We start from the raw sequence: 16536 nt of genomic DNA on the forward strand, positions 1-16536 counted from the left end.
CACTGAACAAACATTTTCAGTATTTAGAACATAAGATTTTAACTTGATAGCTGAGGGATGGATTCATTCATAATTTATTATTCTTTTATCCTACTTTATTTTCCTTAAATTTACAAGTAATTAACATATTATATTGCTATTTGTTATCTATTTCAATAGAATCTAAGAATCAAAAAAGGCAAAGATTTAACCTCTTTTAATCACCATTGAATCCCTAATTTCTACAGTACTCCTTGGACTAAAATGGACCCTCAGAAAACATTTGTCTAACCAATGTATTCAATAATTATTCATGGAACCATAATTGCATGCCACACAGTGGGCTAGCTACACTGGGGAGGTAAATTGCCTCTCTGCCCATAGAGTGTCTTTAAAATACGATACTCGGGCTGGGGATGTGGCTCAAGCGGTAGCGCGCTTGCCTGGTATGCGTGCGACCCGGGTTCGATCCTCAGCACCACATACCAACAAAGATGTTGTGTCCGCCAAGAACTAAAAAATAAATATTAAAAATTCTCTCTCTCTCTCCTCTCTCACTCTCTCTTTAAAAAAAAACATATCAAAAAAAAATAAAATACGATACTCATGATACCCAGACTGAAAACAATGGAAATATTTGGAAAATGAAATTTACTCATTGTGCCAGTATATATTCTTTATTCATACATTCAATGATTAATTTTTTGACTCACCTATTTGCTAGTCATTGGGAATAGAATAATATTAAATAATATTAAAGACAATTAAAATAATATTAAACACAACCTCCTCTCTGCCTGCAGAAATGGCATTTACACCAAAGAAGACAGACATTAAGCAACTAATTACTTTTGCCAGGCACCAGTGTTGCACACCTGTAATTCCAACAGCTCAGGAGGCTGAGGCAGGAGGATCACAAGTTCAAAAGCAGCCTCAGCAACTTAGCAAGGCCCTAAGCAACTTATCAAAACCCTGTCTCAACACGAAATACAAAAAAAGGGCTGAGGGTGGGCTGAGGATATAGCTCAGATGGTAGAGTGCTTGCCTTGCATGCACAAGGCCCTGGGTTCAATCCTCAGCACCACCAAAAAATAAATAAGTAAATAAATAAAGGGCTAAGGCTGTGGTTCAATGGTTAAGTGCCCTTGGGTTCAATCCCCAGTACCAAGCAAACAAAAAACCATCCTAAATTATTTGCAGTTTTGCTAAGCACACTGAAGAAGTCTAGGTGCCTCTAAGCACTTATGACATTCCCCTGAGAAAGTGATATTAAAACTCCTACGAAAGGATTTAGAAATTATAGAAGCCAAAAAGGAAAGAAAAGAAGAACAGTCCCATTAAAGGAAACAACTTGTGGTGAAGGCTTTTGTTAACAGTCGAGATCAAGAGGTAGATAGGGGCCAAATCATACCTGAGGGCCATGTAAAGGATGTGCCCATTACTCTATAAACAGCTGAAGGTGTCTAAGGTGGAGATAATCTACAGAGCCTAAAACATTTACATACTTTACCAAAAAAAAAAAAACTAAAAAGTCTGCCAAATCCTAATCTACATAGTTCAGTAGTTTGTTCCTTTTATTTCTTTATAATATTCTATTTTATTATAGGAATAGACTCCAGTTTGCTTTTTCAAATTTGGGTTTGACATTTGGGTTGTTTCCTAGTAAACCTTATTCCATTTGATGTGCCCTCATGTTTCGATCCTTGTTTTGTTTTTTAACTATTGCTAGTCATAACCTACTAAATTGATTTTACAACCCCTTAATGAGGTGACTCTCAGTTTTTAAAAAATGGTAAGGACATTAACTGTAGTAATAGAGGATGGGAACACGTAGAATAAGGAAAGGGCTTGTATTAAAGGACTGAATGGTGAGGAAACTTGACAATTAAATGTTGGACGAAAACAAAATGACAAAAAAAGCAAGTAAGCATTACCAAAATTTTTACAGATGAGGAAACTAAAACACCAAGAGGTTAAGTAATTTGCCCAAGTAGTCTTTAGAAGGGGAAAAACTAACAAGCCCAGCTCCACCTGGAGCTGCAATCTGAGTCCCTATCAGTAGGCTACAATATCAACCAGGAAAAAGCATAATATAGTTTTTATGTCTTTGATTTAAAGGTCTAAAGTGGTAAAACACAAAGACCAAAGAACCATTCTAGCATACACTCTTCGAAATTATTTTATTCCTATAAAAGGCTTTGCTAGAACAACTGTCAAAATCTAAATTGAGTCTACTGATTCGAAAACAGTGTTGTATTAAGGAAATTAACCTGGTTTTACTGGTTGTACTGTGGCTGTGGAGGACAGTGTTCTTATTGGGGGGAAAATAACACATTAAGTCATTTAGGGATGAATGGGCATCATGCAACCAATTGAAGTGATTCAGATTATTATTTTGTGTGTATGTATGCTTGTGGAGAACAATAAAGAAATATGACAAAATGTCAGCATTTGGGGAATCTGGGTGAAAAGTTTAAGAAAATTCTTTTCTTGCAACTTTTCTGCAACTCTGAAATTACGTCAAAATAAAAATGAAAGTAAGGGGCTGGGGCTATAGCTTAGTGACAGAGTGTTTGCCTAGCATGCGTGAGGCACTGGGTTTGATTCTGAGCACCACATAAACAAATAAAATAAAGGCATTCTGTCCATCTACAACTACAAAATTTTTTTTTAAATGAAAGTAGGGAGAAATAAAATAATATTCTGAAATCTTATGCTCTCAGAAACCTCTCTTGGGTATCAAAAATGTACGTATCATAAGAAAAGTCACAACTCGTCTCATTAAGGCTGGAAATGGTATAAACTTAAAAAGATTAGTGGGAGCTGGGTGCCATGGCGCAGGCCTATAATCCCAGCAACTCAGGAAGCTGAGGCAAAAGATTATAAATTCTATGTGAGACAGCAACTTAGCAAGACCCTCAGCAACTTTGTGAGACCCTGTCTCAAAATTATATAAATAAAAAGGGCTGGGAACATAACTCAATAAAGTGTCCCTGAGTTCAATCCCCAGAACCAAAAAAGTATATAAAAAATTAGTGGAATGGGTATGTAGCTCAGTGGTAGAGTGTTTGCCTGGTATGCACAAAGGCCTAAGTTTTATCCCCAGCACTGCAAAATAAATAAAAAGATTCATGGATGCTAGCAACCCAAATAAATAAGCAGATACTATAAACCTCTTGATCAACAACATAGTGATATCCCTGAATATTTCCCTAAAACTTCAAACCTGAGTCCAATTAAGCCTAGATCAAACTACCAAGTTGCAGAAAATACAGAGACCACAGAAATATCCTGACCAAGGGAAATTCTAGAACAATAATCTGGAATCTTCAATAAATCCATTGCAAGGGAGAAAAAGAGAGGGGGTAGGGAAAACCTAGAGTTAAAAGGTATGGAAAAGCTATCTTTTTGAAAAAGCAAAGCTAGTGTTTAGGGAAGCTTGTTTAGGTAAAAAACTACACAGGAAACATAGGAAGGAGTGCTATCAAGTTAGTGGTTAATATTCTTTCTAGGGTGAAGGGACCTGGACTTGGGAGGGGACTCTATTAGGTTTATAGGGTTTTTTAGTGGTTTCCTTTCATGGGGGCAGGTTATAGGTCAGTCAATGATAACTAATTTCTTTCATTCATTTATTTTTGCAGAACTGGGGATCACTTCCAGGTCTGCTCTACCACTGAGCTACATTACCCACCCATTTTAAATTTATTAAATTTTAAGACAGGGTCTTGCTAAGTTTCCCAGACTGATATCAAACTTGTGATCCTCCTGCCTCAGCTTCTCAAATAGCTGGGATTACAGGCATGCATCAACAGCCCAGATCTTTTATGCATATCTGAATAAAAATTTTTCCCTTAACACTATCTTAGTGACAGGATATAAAATCAACATACAAAAGACAGTATCTTTCCTATACACCAATGATGAATTCATTGAGAAAGAAATAAGAAAAACAATCCCATTCACAATAGCCTCAGAAAAATTAAATACCTTAGAATAAATCTAACCAAGGAGGTGAAAAGACTTCTACAATGAAAACTATAGAACAGTGAAGAAAGAAATTGAGGAAGACCTCAGAAGAAGGAAATACTGTCCATGTTCATGGACAGGCAGAGTTAATATTGTTAAAATGTTCATACTACCAAAAACAATGTAAGATTCAATGTAATCTACATCAAAATACCAGGAAAAAAAATACAAACACTAATGCTAGAGAGGATGTGGAGAAAAAAGGAACTTCTACACTGTTGATGGGAGTGTAAATTAGTACAACCACTATGGAAATCAGTATGGAGGTTCCTCAAAAGATCAGGCATGGATGGGCTGGGGATGTGGCTCAAGCGGTAGCGCGCTTGCCTGGCATGTGTGCAGCCTGGGTTTGATCCTCAGCACCACATACAAACAAAGATGTTGTGTCCGCTGAAAACTAAAAAATAAATAAATAAATAAATATTAAAATCTTCTGTCTTTAAAAAAAAAAAAGATCAGGCATGGGACCACCATATGACCCAGCTATACTACTCCTTTATATTTATCCTGAAAAATTAAAGTCAGCATACAATAGTGATACACAAATACCCATGTTTATAACAGCTATGGAACCAGTCTAGGTATCCATCAATAGATAAATGAATAAAGAAAATGCGGTACATATACACCAATGGAGTTTTATTCAGCCATAAAGAAAAATAAAATTATGTCATTTACAGGAAAACTTGAGAACATTATATTAAGTGAAATAAGCCAAAGTCAGAAGGTCAAAGATATGTTTTCTCTCATATGTGGAAGCTATAGAAGAAAAGGGAAAAGAAAGGCAAGAGGGGGGCATCTCATGAACATCAAAATGAGATCAGTAGAAGAGGAAAGGCACCAGCCGGAGGAAGGAGAGGAGGGAGGGGGTAAATGTTGGGAAGTGATATTGGCCAAATTAATTTTAAAAATTTATTAAAAATTAATAAAAATATAAATAAAACATGAAACTGAAATATAAACAACCATATATATTCTTTTTTTTTTTTTTACCATGTATATTCTTTATAGCAACAACTCTCACTAATGACAGGAGAAAAGACAATCCATCTCAAGGCTGCCACCTTGAGTTGCTGTTAGGAATTGTAGACTTTTCTGAAGTAGCTCAGGTGATTCAAAAATGATTGAAATTGGCTTCTTCTTCCAAGCTATTTACTTAAAAAAAAAAAAAAATTCTAATCCAAAAGAGAAAAGCATACAGATAATGTAAATCCAAACAGTGCAGAATAATATAAAATTTAACATTGCCATTTCTTTTTCCACATCTTCATCCCCTAACCCCATGCTATAAACACTTCCACTTATGTAAAAAACAAAACCTTGTAAGTTTCTTTAGAACCTACTGACTCCATACTGTCAAAATAAGAAATTTATTGCCATTTACATTATTTCTCTTACCAGCTGCAATGCCTGATTTCTGTTAATTTTATTTCCTCTAGAGGTTTTCTTTATGTCCAAATATTGTATTTAAAGCTCTGTGTCTTCATTTAGCCTTTCTAGAAATATCTACTTACTCCCTGGGATGAAGTTGAAGACATCGGTGATTCCACTTACCCCATTACTCACTTGCCATTCTTTGGTAATTTAAAATTTTTGCACTGCAATGGTGAATTAATAATTAAATCATTCATATGTATCAGCTGGTCGATTTTAAAACTTAAAGTCTAAAATATTCACCTACAATATGGTTGAAATTATTACCTAGGTCACAATAAAATCATGTGAATGGATCCAAATGGAAAAACAGTCACGTAATTCTTGGTTTCCTTTTTACCCATTAATCAAGAAAGGTCTGTTAACAACACATATAAGACATATATCAATGGAGATTAAATTTGCCCACAATTAGTGGTTTACTGTTCTGGATTCCCATAATATTGTATTCATAACTCTTTAATGCCCCAAAGAATGCTGCATTATAGTTTATCAGCTGGAGTGGAAGAGGGAGAGTATTAAAGCTATGGACATTTTACATTCCCCAGAAAAAATGTACTTACACACAACATTTTGGGTATAGTCTCACAGACCATCTGGCCCAAGATTAAAAGACCTCTGCCCAAAATAGTTTCCCTTAAGGGCAGGGATCTTGTTTAGTATACATTTCTAACACCTAACTGTCCTGTTTGGCTATCAATATTTGGCTAAATTTTAAATGAACCAAATTTTCCCATTTTTCCTGTTGGGGTTTCAAAGGCTACTTTTAAAACAATAAACTTTTATCTCTACAGCATGATTTGTAGAATCTACTTTGTAAAGGAATCCAAAGATAATTGGAAGTGGCTTTTAAAGTTACCAGGTTTTTTTCTTGTTTGGTACTACAGATTGAACCCAGGAATATTCTACCACTGAAACATGTCCCCAGTCCTTTTTTTCAAAGTTTATTTTGAGACAGGGTCTTGCTAGGATGCCCATACTGGTGATAGGATTCTCCAGCCTCAGCCTCTGAGTAGCTGAGATTAAGGGCCTGTGCCACTGGCCATATAACATTAGTCTTTAATTACACCTGGGTGATCAAAGATTAAATGTTCCAAAACATGTGTGGATGGATGAGTATATGGATACTATAAGTGATAAGGCAGATAAAAGAAAAGTGTTAGGACTGGGGATGTGGTTCAAGCGGTAGAGTGCTCACCTGGCATGCGTGTGGCCTGGGTTTGATCCTCAGCACCACATACAAACAGAGATGTTGTGTCCGTCAAATACTAAAAAATAAATATTAAAATTCTCTCTCTCTCACTCTCTCTCTTTAAAAAAAAAAAAAAAAAGTGTTAATTGTATGGTTGGGGATGTGGCCTACCATGGACAAGGCACTGGGTTCAATCCCTTCACCACTAGTTCTGACCGGAGGGGTTAACCGCAGATTCGAGGTAGTGGAAACGTGGGTTGTTCGTTGTACAATTCTTTTGACCTTTTCTCAGTATTTGAAAATTTTCATAATTTCACAGGGAAAGTGACTTGCCTTACTCAAACGTAGGCACAATTTTCAGCTCTTGGAGGGTATAAACTTGATCATTGCTTTCGTTTGCAGAGCTCTTTGGAGAGTCACACATTTTCTATTGTACACTGCAAACGAGCACGCAGGTTTCCTTTGCTAGAAAATAATGTAATCAATGGAGCAATTAACTAAAATACAAGATAGCTCAAAATATGTGATTGTTACGTGGAAAAAGCGGCCATTTACACAGATTTCGGAAGAGAAGGGTATGAACAGGAGAGAAAAGGAATGGTTTTGTGGCTGCACCGTCGTCGTCTCCGAGCGGGCCAGGGCGACCGCCTGCAGCTGCACGAGGGCTGAGAACCTCGGCCTCCCTCACTGGAGACACCGGTGCTCGCAGATCACGCCGCGCACTCGTCAGAAACCGGCCGCTCCTGCGGCTGAGCGGAGCGACCACGGGGGCATCACCGGGTGAGGGAGACTGGGAAGAACCCTGGCCACAACTGACCTGCGAGACGAGGTTCCCGAGGCTTCCTACATCTGGGGGCTGTTGTGATATAACAGCAGATTTATTACCCCTCACCCGACAGTCTTAATTGTGACATGAAGGAGGAAGCTGGACCAGCTGCCTCAAAATCTCCTCGGTCTAGAGTACTGTGGGAAGATCTGAGACAATCACTCGGGCTCTGACCAGCGCCCTCTGGGAACAGAATTCGTTAAAAAACATCCTAGAGCTCGCTGGTCGCCGTCGATCCTGCGCATGCGCGAGGATGCTCGCCCGCCCCACCCTCCTGAGGTGAATGGCCTATCCCATTCCTGAGGGATGCTGAGGGTGGGAAAGACTTGGAAGCCTGAACCGGAAACTGCAGGTGCGTCACTAGTTATTTACAGACCTTAACTACACGAATGACAATTTGTGATTATTTTACTTCAACCTCAGTGATTGCGACAGACTTCTGAACAAAGTGAATTTGTTACGGTTCCACCAAATAGTCTCCCCCTCTCACCTGGGAGCGTTAGGGCTGGTTGGCGTGACGGCCAGGTACGGAAGCCTAGAGGGCCACGCCCACCCCGACGGGGCCCTGCCCCGCCTCGCCTCCCGCACCCGGCAGGTTCCCCACCCGGCAGCGCCGCCCGGCAGCTCCTCCTCGTCTCCGCCCCGCCGGCCGCGGGCGCGGGGGACGTCAGCGCTGCCAGCGTGGAAACCACCGCCGGGCGCGGGAGGCGGAAGTAGCGCCCGGGACTGCCGGGCCACCCACCGGACTCCGCCGGCCGCCTGAGCCATGGACGCGTCCCTAGAGAAGGTCCGTCGGGCGGGTAGGACGGCGCTGTGGCCCAGGCCCCCGCCTCCGGGGCTACTGTTTCCCCGCGAGCTGCCACTGTGACCCGGGGAGGGGCCGGGGGCTAACCGGCCGCCGAGGAGGTCTGGCCGCGAGGGCGTGCGGCCGGGCCTGGCCACGTCACGGCCGGGTTCTGCTGCGGCCGACCTCAGGGCCTGCCGAGGTTCCGCGAGGGGCCGGCCTGAGCCTGGGCAGGCCCCTTCGGGTGACGGCGGCTACCAGTTTGGATCCCGCGAGCGCCAGGAAAGAAGCCCCAGTGGTTTCGAAGCCAATTGCAAGGTTTTCTATGGTTTCCAAGTTCGGAAGAAAATTGTTAAGGGCAGTGGCCTTGCAACTTCAGCGTGCACAGGGCCCTTAGTAAAAACACAAAATTTCAGCCCTAGGGTGTGAACCTCTGGGGGGGTTGGACTCGTATTTGCATGGTTAACAAGTTCCCCCACGTGATTCTGATTTTTTAACCCCGGGAAGGGACCTCGGGGGTCCAAAAAGGGGTGGGTATTTCATAGACTGAATTTACTTTCGGGGATTGCAGCTGCTCCACAACTTCTTGGCTCCTCCCTTCTGCCGTCCAGAAGAGACCTTGGCGTCAACCCCTCATCCACCAGCTCTTTACCCTGATTTCCCTTGGAGAGAACAGCAGCGTGATGTACCAGGCTGATTGCTCTGGCGGTTGAAATGGTCTCTAATTGTCCAGATCTAGGGCTTGTAAATGAGAACAGGTGCTTGGGTTTCTTAATGGAGTCCTGCCTTCGGTGCCTGACATTGTCTTTCCTCAGAGCCCTATTCTTTCCAGCTTGGGATTCTGTTTGTCCAGTTTGATGCAGACAAGTTTTTCTTACATGTGGAATTCAGGAGCAATTCTGGTGTTTAAAGATTGCTTCCTTTTAATGTTGAATGGACCAGAAATAACATACTTTGTTTTCAAAGCAGCAGCTGCCATAGATTTGTTCATTTGTCACTGAGAATTGAAGGCAGAAATTTGTAGAAGTTGAGCCAGATAGCTTCACAGGCACACAGTGGTATAGCCTATTCCTTGGTTGTTTAACATAAATTGGATGGAAGACAAGAAAAGGAAAAGATAGTATCTTTTTCTTAAGTAAGTATTCTGATTAGCACAATGCCTACCTGTTAGAACTTCGAATTTCATTCAAGATCAGTGGTTCTCAACCATGAGCAATTTTGTTCCCTGAGGGTCAGTGGCAACAAATGAAGATATTTTAGATGGTCACAAGGTGGGGGTGGGATGATGCTAAACTTCTCCACTGCGCAGAACAACCACCCACACCAGAGAATTATCTGACTCAAGATGTCAGTAGCACTGAGCCCGAGAAACCCTGGTCAAGATCATGTGTGTAACATAGTAGTTGAATATAAAATGATGCTAAAAATGTCTCTTCTGTGTTGCTTCCAATTTCATAAGAAGGTGAGGTGGGCTTTGTGTCTTTCAGTTAGAAACCTGAAAGAAATGGGTGATTTTTTTTTCCTCTAAAAATAGCGCTTCATAAGCAAATCTGCAAAACAGAGTGGGTTGGAATCCTGCTTTAAATATTACTTTTCTGACATTTGATTAGTAGATTATGGTGGATACTCCCTAAATGTTAATTGATGATAAAAGATCTTAAACTCTCCAAATGAAGACCTGAAGAGGTACTGGAACTCCAGCATGGTTAAAGGTGGGGTTGTCACAAAATTGCACAAAACTTAGGAATTCAGAATATGTAGACTGGAAGTTTTTGCCTTAGGCCAGTGTGAAAATTCTGAATGTAAGTTTTTTAGAGCTAGGATTGTGTTTCTTTTTTTTTAATGAAATAATAGGAAATTTAACTTATAATGAACAATTTCTGTTAATGCTCAGTGGGTAGAAAAGAAAAGGTATTGCCATATTATGAATTCTGATGCCTTGTGTTCTGAAAAATAATTTGAATCAAAGTGAAACTTTGAATTGTGTCCATTATTCCCGTTTCTTTGAGGAATAGACTATTCTGGGTTAATTTCTGCACTGCTAACATAAATTTGAGAGCTATCTCAACAGTTCTGAATGATCCTATTTAAACTAATCTATGCATAATTTATATGGCTGTAGAAACCACAGTGTTATTTCATACTCATCATCTAAAGTTTCAAGTACTATAATCAGAGAGGGGGTATGCTGTCATCATTTAGTAGAATCACTCCTTACATTTCCTTTGGTTCAAATATAATTCTGTACCCTTGCTCTTTCTTGGGGTAGTATGTAAACGTGCAGTCCTGCCATGACAGAACCACTTTCTTATATTGATATGTTTTTCTTTCATAAGAGTATCAGCTTTCTTGTATCTGAAATGAGGGATGTTTTAAGAAACCATGTAGCTTGATTGAGAGGGATTCAAGCAGGAGAGCAGGAGTAGGGCTGGGCTCTTGAGCCTTCAGTACTCTATGTCCAACTTAAAACAGGGCCCTGTAGAATAATCTCAGTGTTTACTTATGTTAATATTCAAGTGAAAAAATGCCACAGGAAGTAATTACTAATGGTTGACAATCTTAATAAATTATTCACCACATAACACATAGTACACTTTTTAGTAAGGTCTGCAACTTTATACTTTTTCCTATTACTTGAAAAATCTCTTCCTGGGTATTGTGTTTAAACAAAGTGTACTGCAGTTTGCCTTGGGTTTACTTTATTTTTTGCAATACTGGGGATTTGAATCCAGGGCATTTTACCTCTGAGCTACATCTTTACCTTTTTTATTTTCTATTTTGAGACAAGATCTATATCTCACTAATGGCCAAGACTAGCCTTGAACTTGTGATACTCCTTCCTCAGCCTCTCTAAGTAGCTGAGAGTACAGACGTGCTACCACACCTGACCCTTGAATTTACTTTAATTCCATCCTTGAGCAAACATTGGACAAAGTTTGCCAACTTCAGCAATCCTGACCTTTTGGGCTAGATGATTCCTTGTTGTGGGGCCTGTCCAGTGTATTGCAACATGTTTAGCAGCATCCTTGACTTCCCACTGTCCAGATGCTAGTAGTACTCTCTCCCCAGAGTTGTGGCAACTAAAAATGGTTTCTGGTGGAGGCCGTTGTCCACTATGGATGGAAAGAATTGCCTCTGGTTGAAAATCATTGAGAGAATCTAGAGCTGAGCTGTGCTTTGCAGAGCCAGTAGGCCCTGTGACCAACTTGATTCTGGATTAATTAAATTTTAATAAAGTTTTAAATTCATTTTCTCACTTATATTGACCACGTTCCAAATGCTCAAGAGCCACGTTTCTTGTGGCTGCCTTACCAGGTAGCACAGGTGTTGTGTGCCACCAAAGAAAAATCTACTGAATAGCACTATCGAGCTGGACAATTTGTTATATTTAATTCTTGTCTCAAGAGGAAACTTGAACTGTTTTTTACTTACATAATTACAGTTTACACCTGTAATCCCAGAGGCTTGGGAAGCTGAGGCAGGAGGATCATGAGTTCAAAGCCAGTCTCAGCAACTTAGCAAGGTCCTAAGCAACTCAGTGAGACCCTGTCTCTAAATAAATATTAAAAAAAAAAAAAAAAAGCGCTGGGATATGTCTCAGTGGTTAAGTACCCATGAGTTCAATCCCTGGTACCATAATAATAATAATTACAACTCAACCCATTTTTGTTTCTTGTTTTCATCATAAACTAAGTTGTTTGGGTTTTTTTTACCCCTCTTCCTTTGGGTCTGATTTTGGAAAACCTTTTATCACCTTGCTGTTATGCTAGAAATTTTGAAGGAGCAGCATGAATGGAACATTCCCAATCTTTACTTGCTGATAAGGCCTGCCAGAATTCCTATCCCTGCTCTTAAAAGTAGGAGAGAAGAGCCCCTATTAGGCAAGCTTACAAAGATCAGTTTCCTGGTGTGCCTTTGCAGAGTCCACTTCTCTGTGTAGAATGGGAGATGTTGTAGGCGGACCTGACAAACTCTGATTTTGACTTTTGTTTAAAGTGGATCTCTGCATCATTATGAAGTGAGAGTTTTGCATATAGGTGCAGGGTGGCTGTGTCAGTAATGATTACCTAATGGCTAGGCATTGGAGCAAACTGATAGGACTTTACTGTGATACAAAGTTCCTCCTCCTCAAAACTTAAAACCTTGGTGATTCTTGATTTATTCAGGATTACAGAGCTGGTTCCCAGTCCCATGTGTGCTCTATTATATCCAAGATTTTGAGTTCTAATTATAGGTAGGAGTTGATTGACCTTAGTTGTGTCGGACTTCACCAAAAGCAGAAAGCTGTTTTAATTCACACATTTTTATTAGCTGAAGGTCAGCTGTGGTCAAAACCCCAGTGCTAGGCACTGAGACTCCAGATGATTAAGACATGATGCCTCCAGGAAGCAATGTTTGTAAGGAGTATACACATTTTAAGAGAAATTCTTGAATAGCAAGGAGGGGTAAAACTAGCATGACTTAAGAAACAAGCAGGAGTGCATGGAGATTTTTGTGGAAGAGATTGTTTAAGTAGAATATTTAGTTTGGAGTTACACTTTTCCTAGAGTTTGCTTTAATTGTAAATGCGTACATTTTTACCTTATGATATAACTGTCCTCATATTATTGTTGGCAAAATATGAATTGAGTCAGAAAAGCCATTTCAGTTCTTTTTTTTCCAAGCTTTTTATTCTTTTTAGTTATATATGACAGTAGAATGTATTTTGACATACACATACATGGAATTTAACTTCCCATTCTTGCAATTGTACATGATGTGACGTTTCACTGGTCATGTATTCATATTTGAACAGAGGAAAGTTATTTCTGACCCCCCTCCAACTCCCTGCCTATTGAGAGTCAGTATCCATATATCAGAACATTCGGTCTTTGATTTTTTGGGATTGGCTTATTTCACTTAGCATGATAGCCTCCTTTTCCATCCATTTACCAGCAAAAATATAATTTCATCTTATTTATGGCTGAGTAATATTCCATTGTGTATATGTACCACATTTTCTTTATCCATTCATCTATTAAAGGGCACCTAGGTTGGTTCTGTAGCTTAGCTATTGTGAAGTGAGCTGCTCTGAACATTGATGTGGCCACATCACTATGGTATGCAGATTTTAAGTCCTTTGGGTATATGCTGAGGAGTGAGATAACTGGGTCATCTCTCTCTCTTTTAATTCCAGTATTGAACCCAGGGGCACTTTACCATTGAGCCACATCCACACCCCTTTTTATTCTTTTGAGACAAGGTCTTGATAAGTTGCTGAGGGTCTCTCTCAGTTGTTGAAACTGGCCTTAAACTTGAGATCCTCTGCTTTAGCCTCCCCAGTCACTGGGATTACAGGCATGTGCCTCCATGACCAGCCCATTTCATCTTTTGGAAGTTAAATCAACTGTAAAAAAAAGAACCGCCACCTTTAGACAATTGAAAATTTCCAGAAATTTCTTTCTGAAATTTGATTTACTGAACTAAAATTAAATCCATCTTCTTCAAGCAGTTTTCAAGGGCCATAAAATATTCCGGACTTTCAGTTTATTTGCTAGTAGCATTGCGGTAGGTTTTTTTTTTAGTTCATTTTAGTTATGCATTATATTAGGGTTCATTTTGACATAATTATACAAGCATGGAATATAATTTGCTCTAATTCAGTTCCCAGTACTTCTCCTTCCCTTCTTCTTTCTCCCTCCCTGTTTCCTTCCCTCTACTCCATTGATCTCTCTCTCTTGTTTTCGTGGAATCCCCCGTAGTCCTTCCCCACTTATTTTGGTCTAGCTTCTACATCAGAGAAAACATTCAACCTTTGACTTTCTGAGTCTAGCTTATTTCATGTAGCTGATGGTCTCCGGTCCATTTACCTGCAAATGTCATAATTTCATTCTTTATGGCTGAGTAATACTTGGTTGTATACATGTGCCACATTTTCTTTATCCATTCATCTATTGATGTACATGTAGGTTGGTTCCAATAGTTTGGCTGTTATGAATTGTGCTGCTATAAACATTGATGTACAATAGGTTTTTTGTTTGTTTTGTATTGCTGCAAATGATATGTATCAAGCTGCCTGAAGGTTAGATAGTCTCTGGAATCCAGACTTGGGCCCCATTTACTTTTAATTTTTGTGGAAAATGCATTCTGAGTTAAAAATGACTGAGAGGGGCTGGGGTTGTGGCTCAGTAGCAGAGCACTTGCCTAGCATGTGTGAGGCACTGGGTTCAATTCTCAGCACCACATATAAATAAATGAATAAAATAAAGTCCATCCACAACTAAAGAATTATTTTTTTAAAAAGTCCATTGACAACTAAAGTTTTTTTTTAAATGACAGAGTCAACTTTTCCTGTAACTTTTTTTTGTTGTTGTTGTTGCAGAAGAGCAAAAACAGCAAAATAATGCCTTCACTAGGAAGTTGCTGGTTTTGTATGTACACTGGAAACTCTTGAATATTGGCAACTTTACATAGTTCAGCCTTAAAAGTCTGAAGGCATGTATCAGAATTTATCCTAGTATTTTTAAGATAACTATCATTAATCCTACATAATTCCAGTTCCATTTTGGAAGTCATGATAGTAATAAGGGTAACTTTTTTTTCTTATTTTTGGTGTTGGGGATGAAACCCAGACAAGCTAGGTAAGTGCTTTACCACTAGGTTGTGCCCCCAGCCCAAGGATAACAGGTGACCTTTATCTTTCAGATTTGATCACCTGTTGACAAATCCTAGTCTTCTGCAAAGTGTTCTTGATGAAGAGTTACAATAGTTACTATGTAGTGATTTTCTTTTTTGCCCCAAAATCAATGTGTGATTCCAGATAAACTAGAAAGATTTTAGAAGTAAAGGCCTGTAATGTAGTGTTTTTCCCTTGTGTAGTTATTTGGAAGCGTTTACTCAGGATATGTTATTTCTAAGTGAACTGACTGTTCAGAAGCAGTGGTTTTTCTTAAGGCTTTTTTTTTTTTTTTTTTTTAAACTTAAACGTGGATCTCTGGCATTCTCAGTATGAATCTAAGACAAGTGACTTGAATTCCTTTCCTTCTGCCTCCATATACTGCTCTCTGAGACTGGGGTTTGATGTCTGATGTTTTAATTTTGTTGCCTCTTAACTCTACCAGATTTTTTACCACTCTGTTGTGTATTTTTACCCCACCTTTTTTCGGCTTCTCTTCTTAAGGAATTGGCAAGATTAAATACTACTAGGCACACTTTAACAGCACTGGCACATCCCTTTTCAACTAGGAACATTATGATGCTTAATGAACCAATAATTACAGTATGTCTTCCTATCCTCACAGACACGCTCAGGCATAGAGTGAATGATAGTTAAAAATGTCTTCAGAGGGCACCCAATTCTTAGAAGTTGGAGGTAGGAGTGCTTGATTCCTACTGTACTATTGAAATCAGGCAAAAATGCTTTTGAAAATATAGAAATTGAGACTCCAACAAGGTAAATTTACAAGTCACTATATCAACTTGGAGAATTCCCCTCCTTTTTTCCCCTGGATGACCCATAAGGAACAGTTGTGTTCTTAGGGCTTTTCAGATGTAGTAGACAGGTGGTATTCAAAGTAATTCTTCAACTAATGCTAGATGGCAGACAATGTTTGTTTCCACTTGGAAAGAAAATACATGATTTTTGGAGACATGAAGGTTGAATGATTATCACTATTCAGGACTGGCCTTGTTTGGAAAGTGATGGAAGACAGGAATAGAATGTTAGAAATGTTAGAAAAAGCAATCTGGAGACTTATCTCATTGCTTTGATTAGTTGAAGAAAGAAAGTGATTTTTATACGTCTAATGCTTTGGTGTAAATTTGCCTTTGATAACAACAAAGTCTGTCTGATACGAACAGCAGGTTTCTCTTTTTTTATATATTTTTCTCTCAGTGGCTCTGGAGCCCCCACAAGTGAACATTTCTCTACTCGTCAGAACAGTTTATTGAACCTACAGTATTATATACTACTTTGGAATTTGAGTCCTTCTGCATGCACAGCGGGTGTGCTACCACTCAGTTATACGCCCAGCCTCTAGACTTCTATGAATGATGAATTTTAAGATTTTTGTATATTTTTAAAATTAAAATTTGGACTTTCCTTTCCACCCCTTTTCACTCTTTCTTTCTTTCTTTCTTTCTTTTTTTTTTTAAATTTCAGTGCTAAGAATCAAATCTAGGGCCTTGTACATACTAGGCAAATACTCTACCCCAGTCCATACTCTGTTTCTCAAGGAACAGATTTTCACATACCATCTTAATAAATTTTGACACTTGTACCATAATTGGCTGAAAATTTTCTTTTGACTTTAAACC

General features: G+C 39.2%; 1 protein-coding gene and 1 long non-coding RNA gene across 10 annotated transcripts in view; one reads left to right on the plus strand and one right to left on the minus strand.

Annotated features, from left to right (window-relative positions):
- Positions 1–4627: 4627 nt before the first annotated feature.
- LOC144367549 (uncharacterized) lies at positions 4628–8010 on the minus strand. The gene is made up of 2 exons (XR_013427046.1): positions 7449–8010; positions 4628–7096 (listed from the first exon to the last, which is right to left on the minus strand). It is a non-coding gene; the product is annotated as an uncharacterized LOC144367549 (long non-coding RNA).
- Pdxdc1 (pyridoxal dependent decarboxylase domain containing 1) overlaps positions 7712–16536 on the plus strand; it is a 55291-nt gene continuing 46466 nt past the window's right edge. For 5 of the 9 annotated variants that reach the window (XM_021725414.3, XM_078024321.1, XM_078024322.1 and 2 more), the window contains exon 1: positions 8041–8244. In XM_021725414.3, coding sequence (XP_021581089.1) covers positions 8224–8244 — 21 coding nt within the window. In that variant the 5' untranslated portion in view covers positions 8041–8223. Of the gene's footprint in view, positions 7810–8040; positions 8245–16536 lie in introns of those variants that run through there. The other 4 variants (XM_021725415.3, XM_040278308.2, XM_013357894.4 and 1 more) reach the window with 2 other exon arrangements.

The sequence above is a fragment of the Ictidomys tridecemlineatus genome, chromosome 10 (genome assembly GCF_052094955.1).
Source record: "Ictidomys tridecemlineatus isolate mIctTri1 chromosome 10, mIctTri1.hap1, whole genome shotgun sequence".
Classification (NCBI taxonomy): domain Eukaryota; kingdom Metazoa; phylum Chordata; class Mammalia; order Rodentia; family Sciuridae; genus Ictidomys; species Ictidomys tridecemlineatus.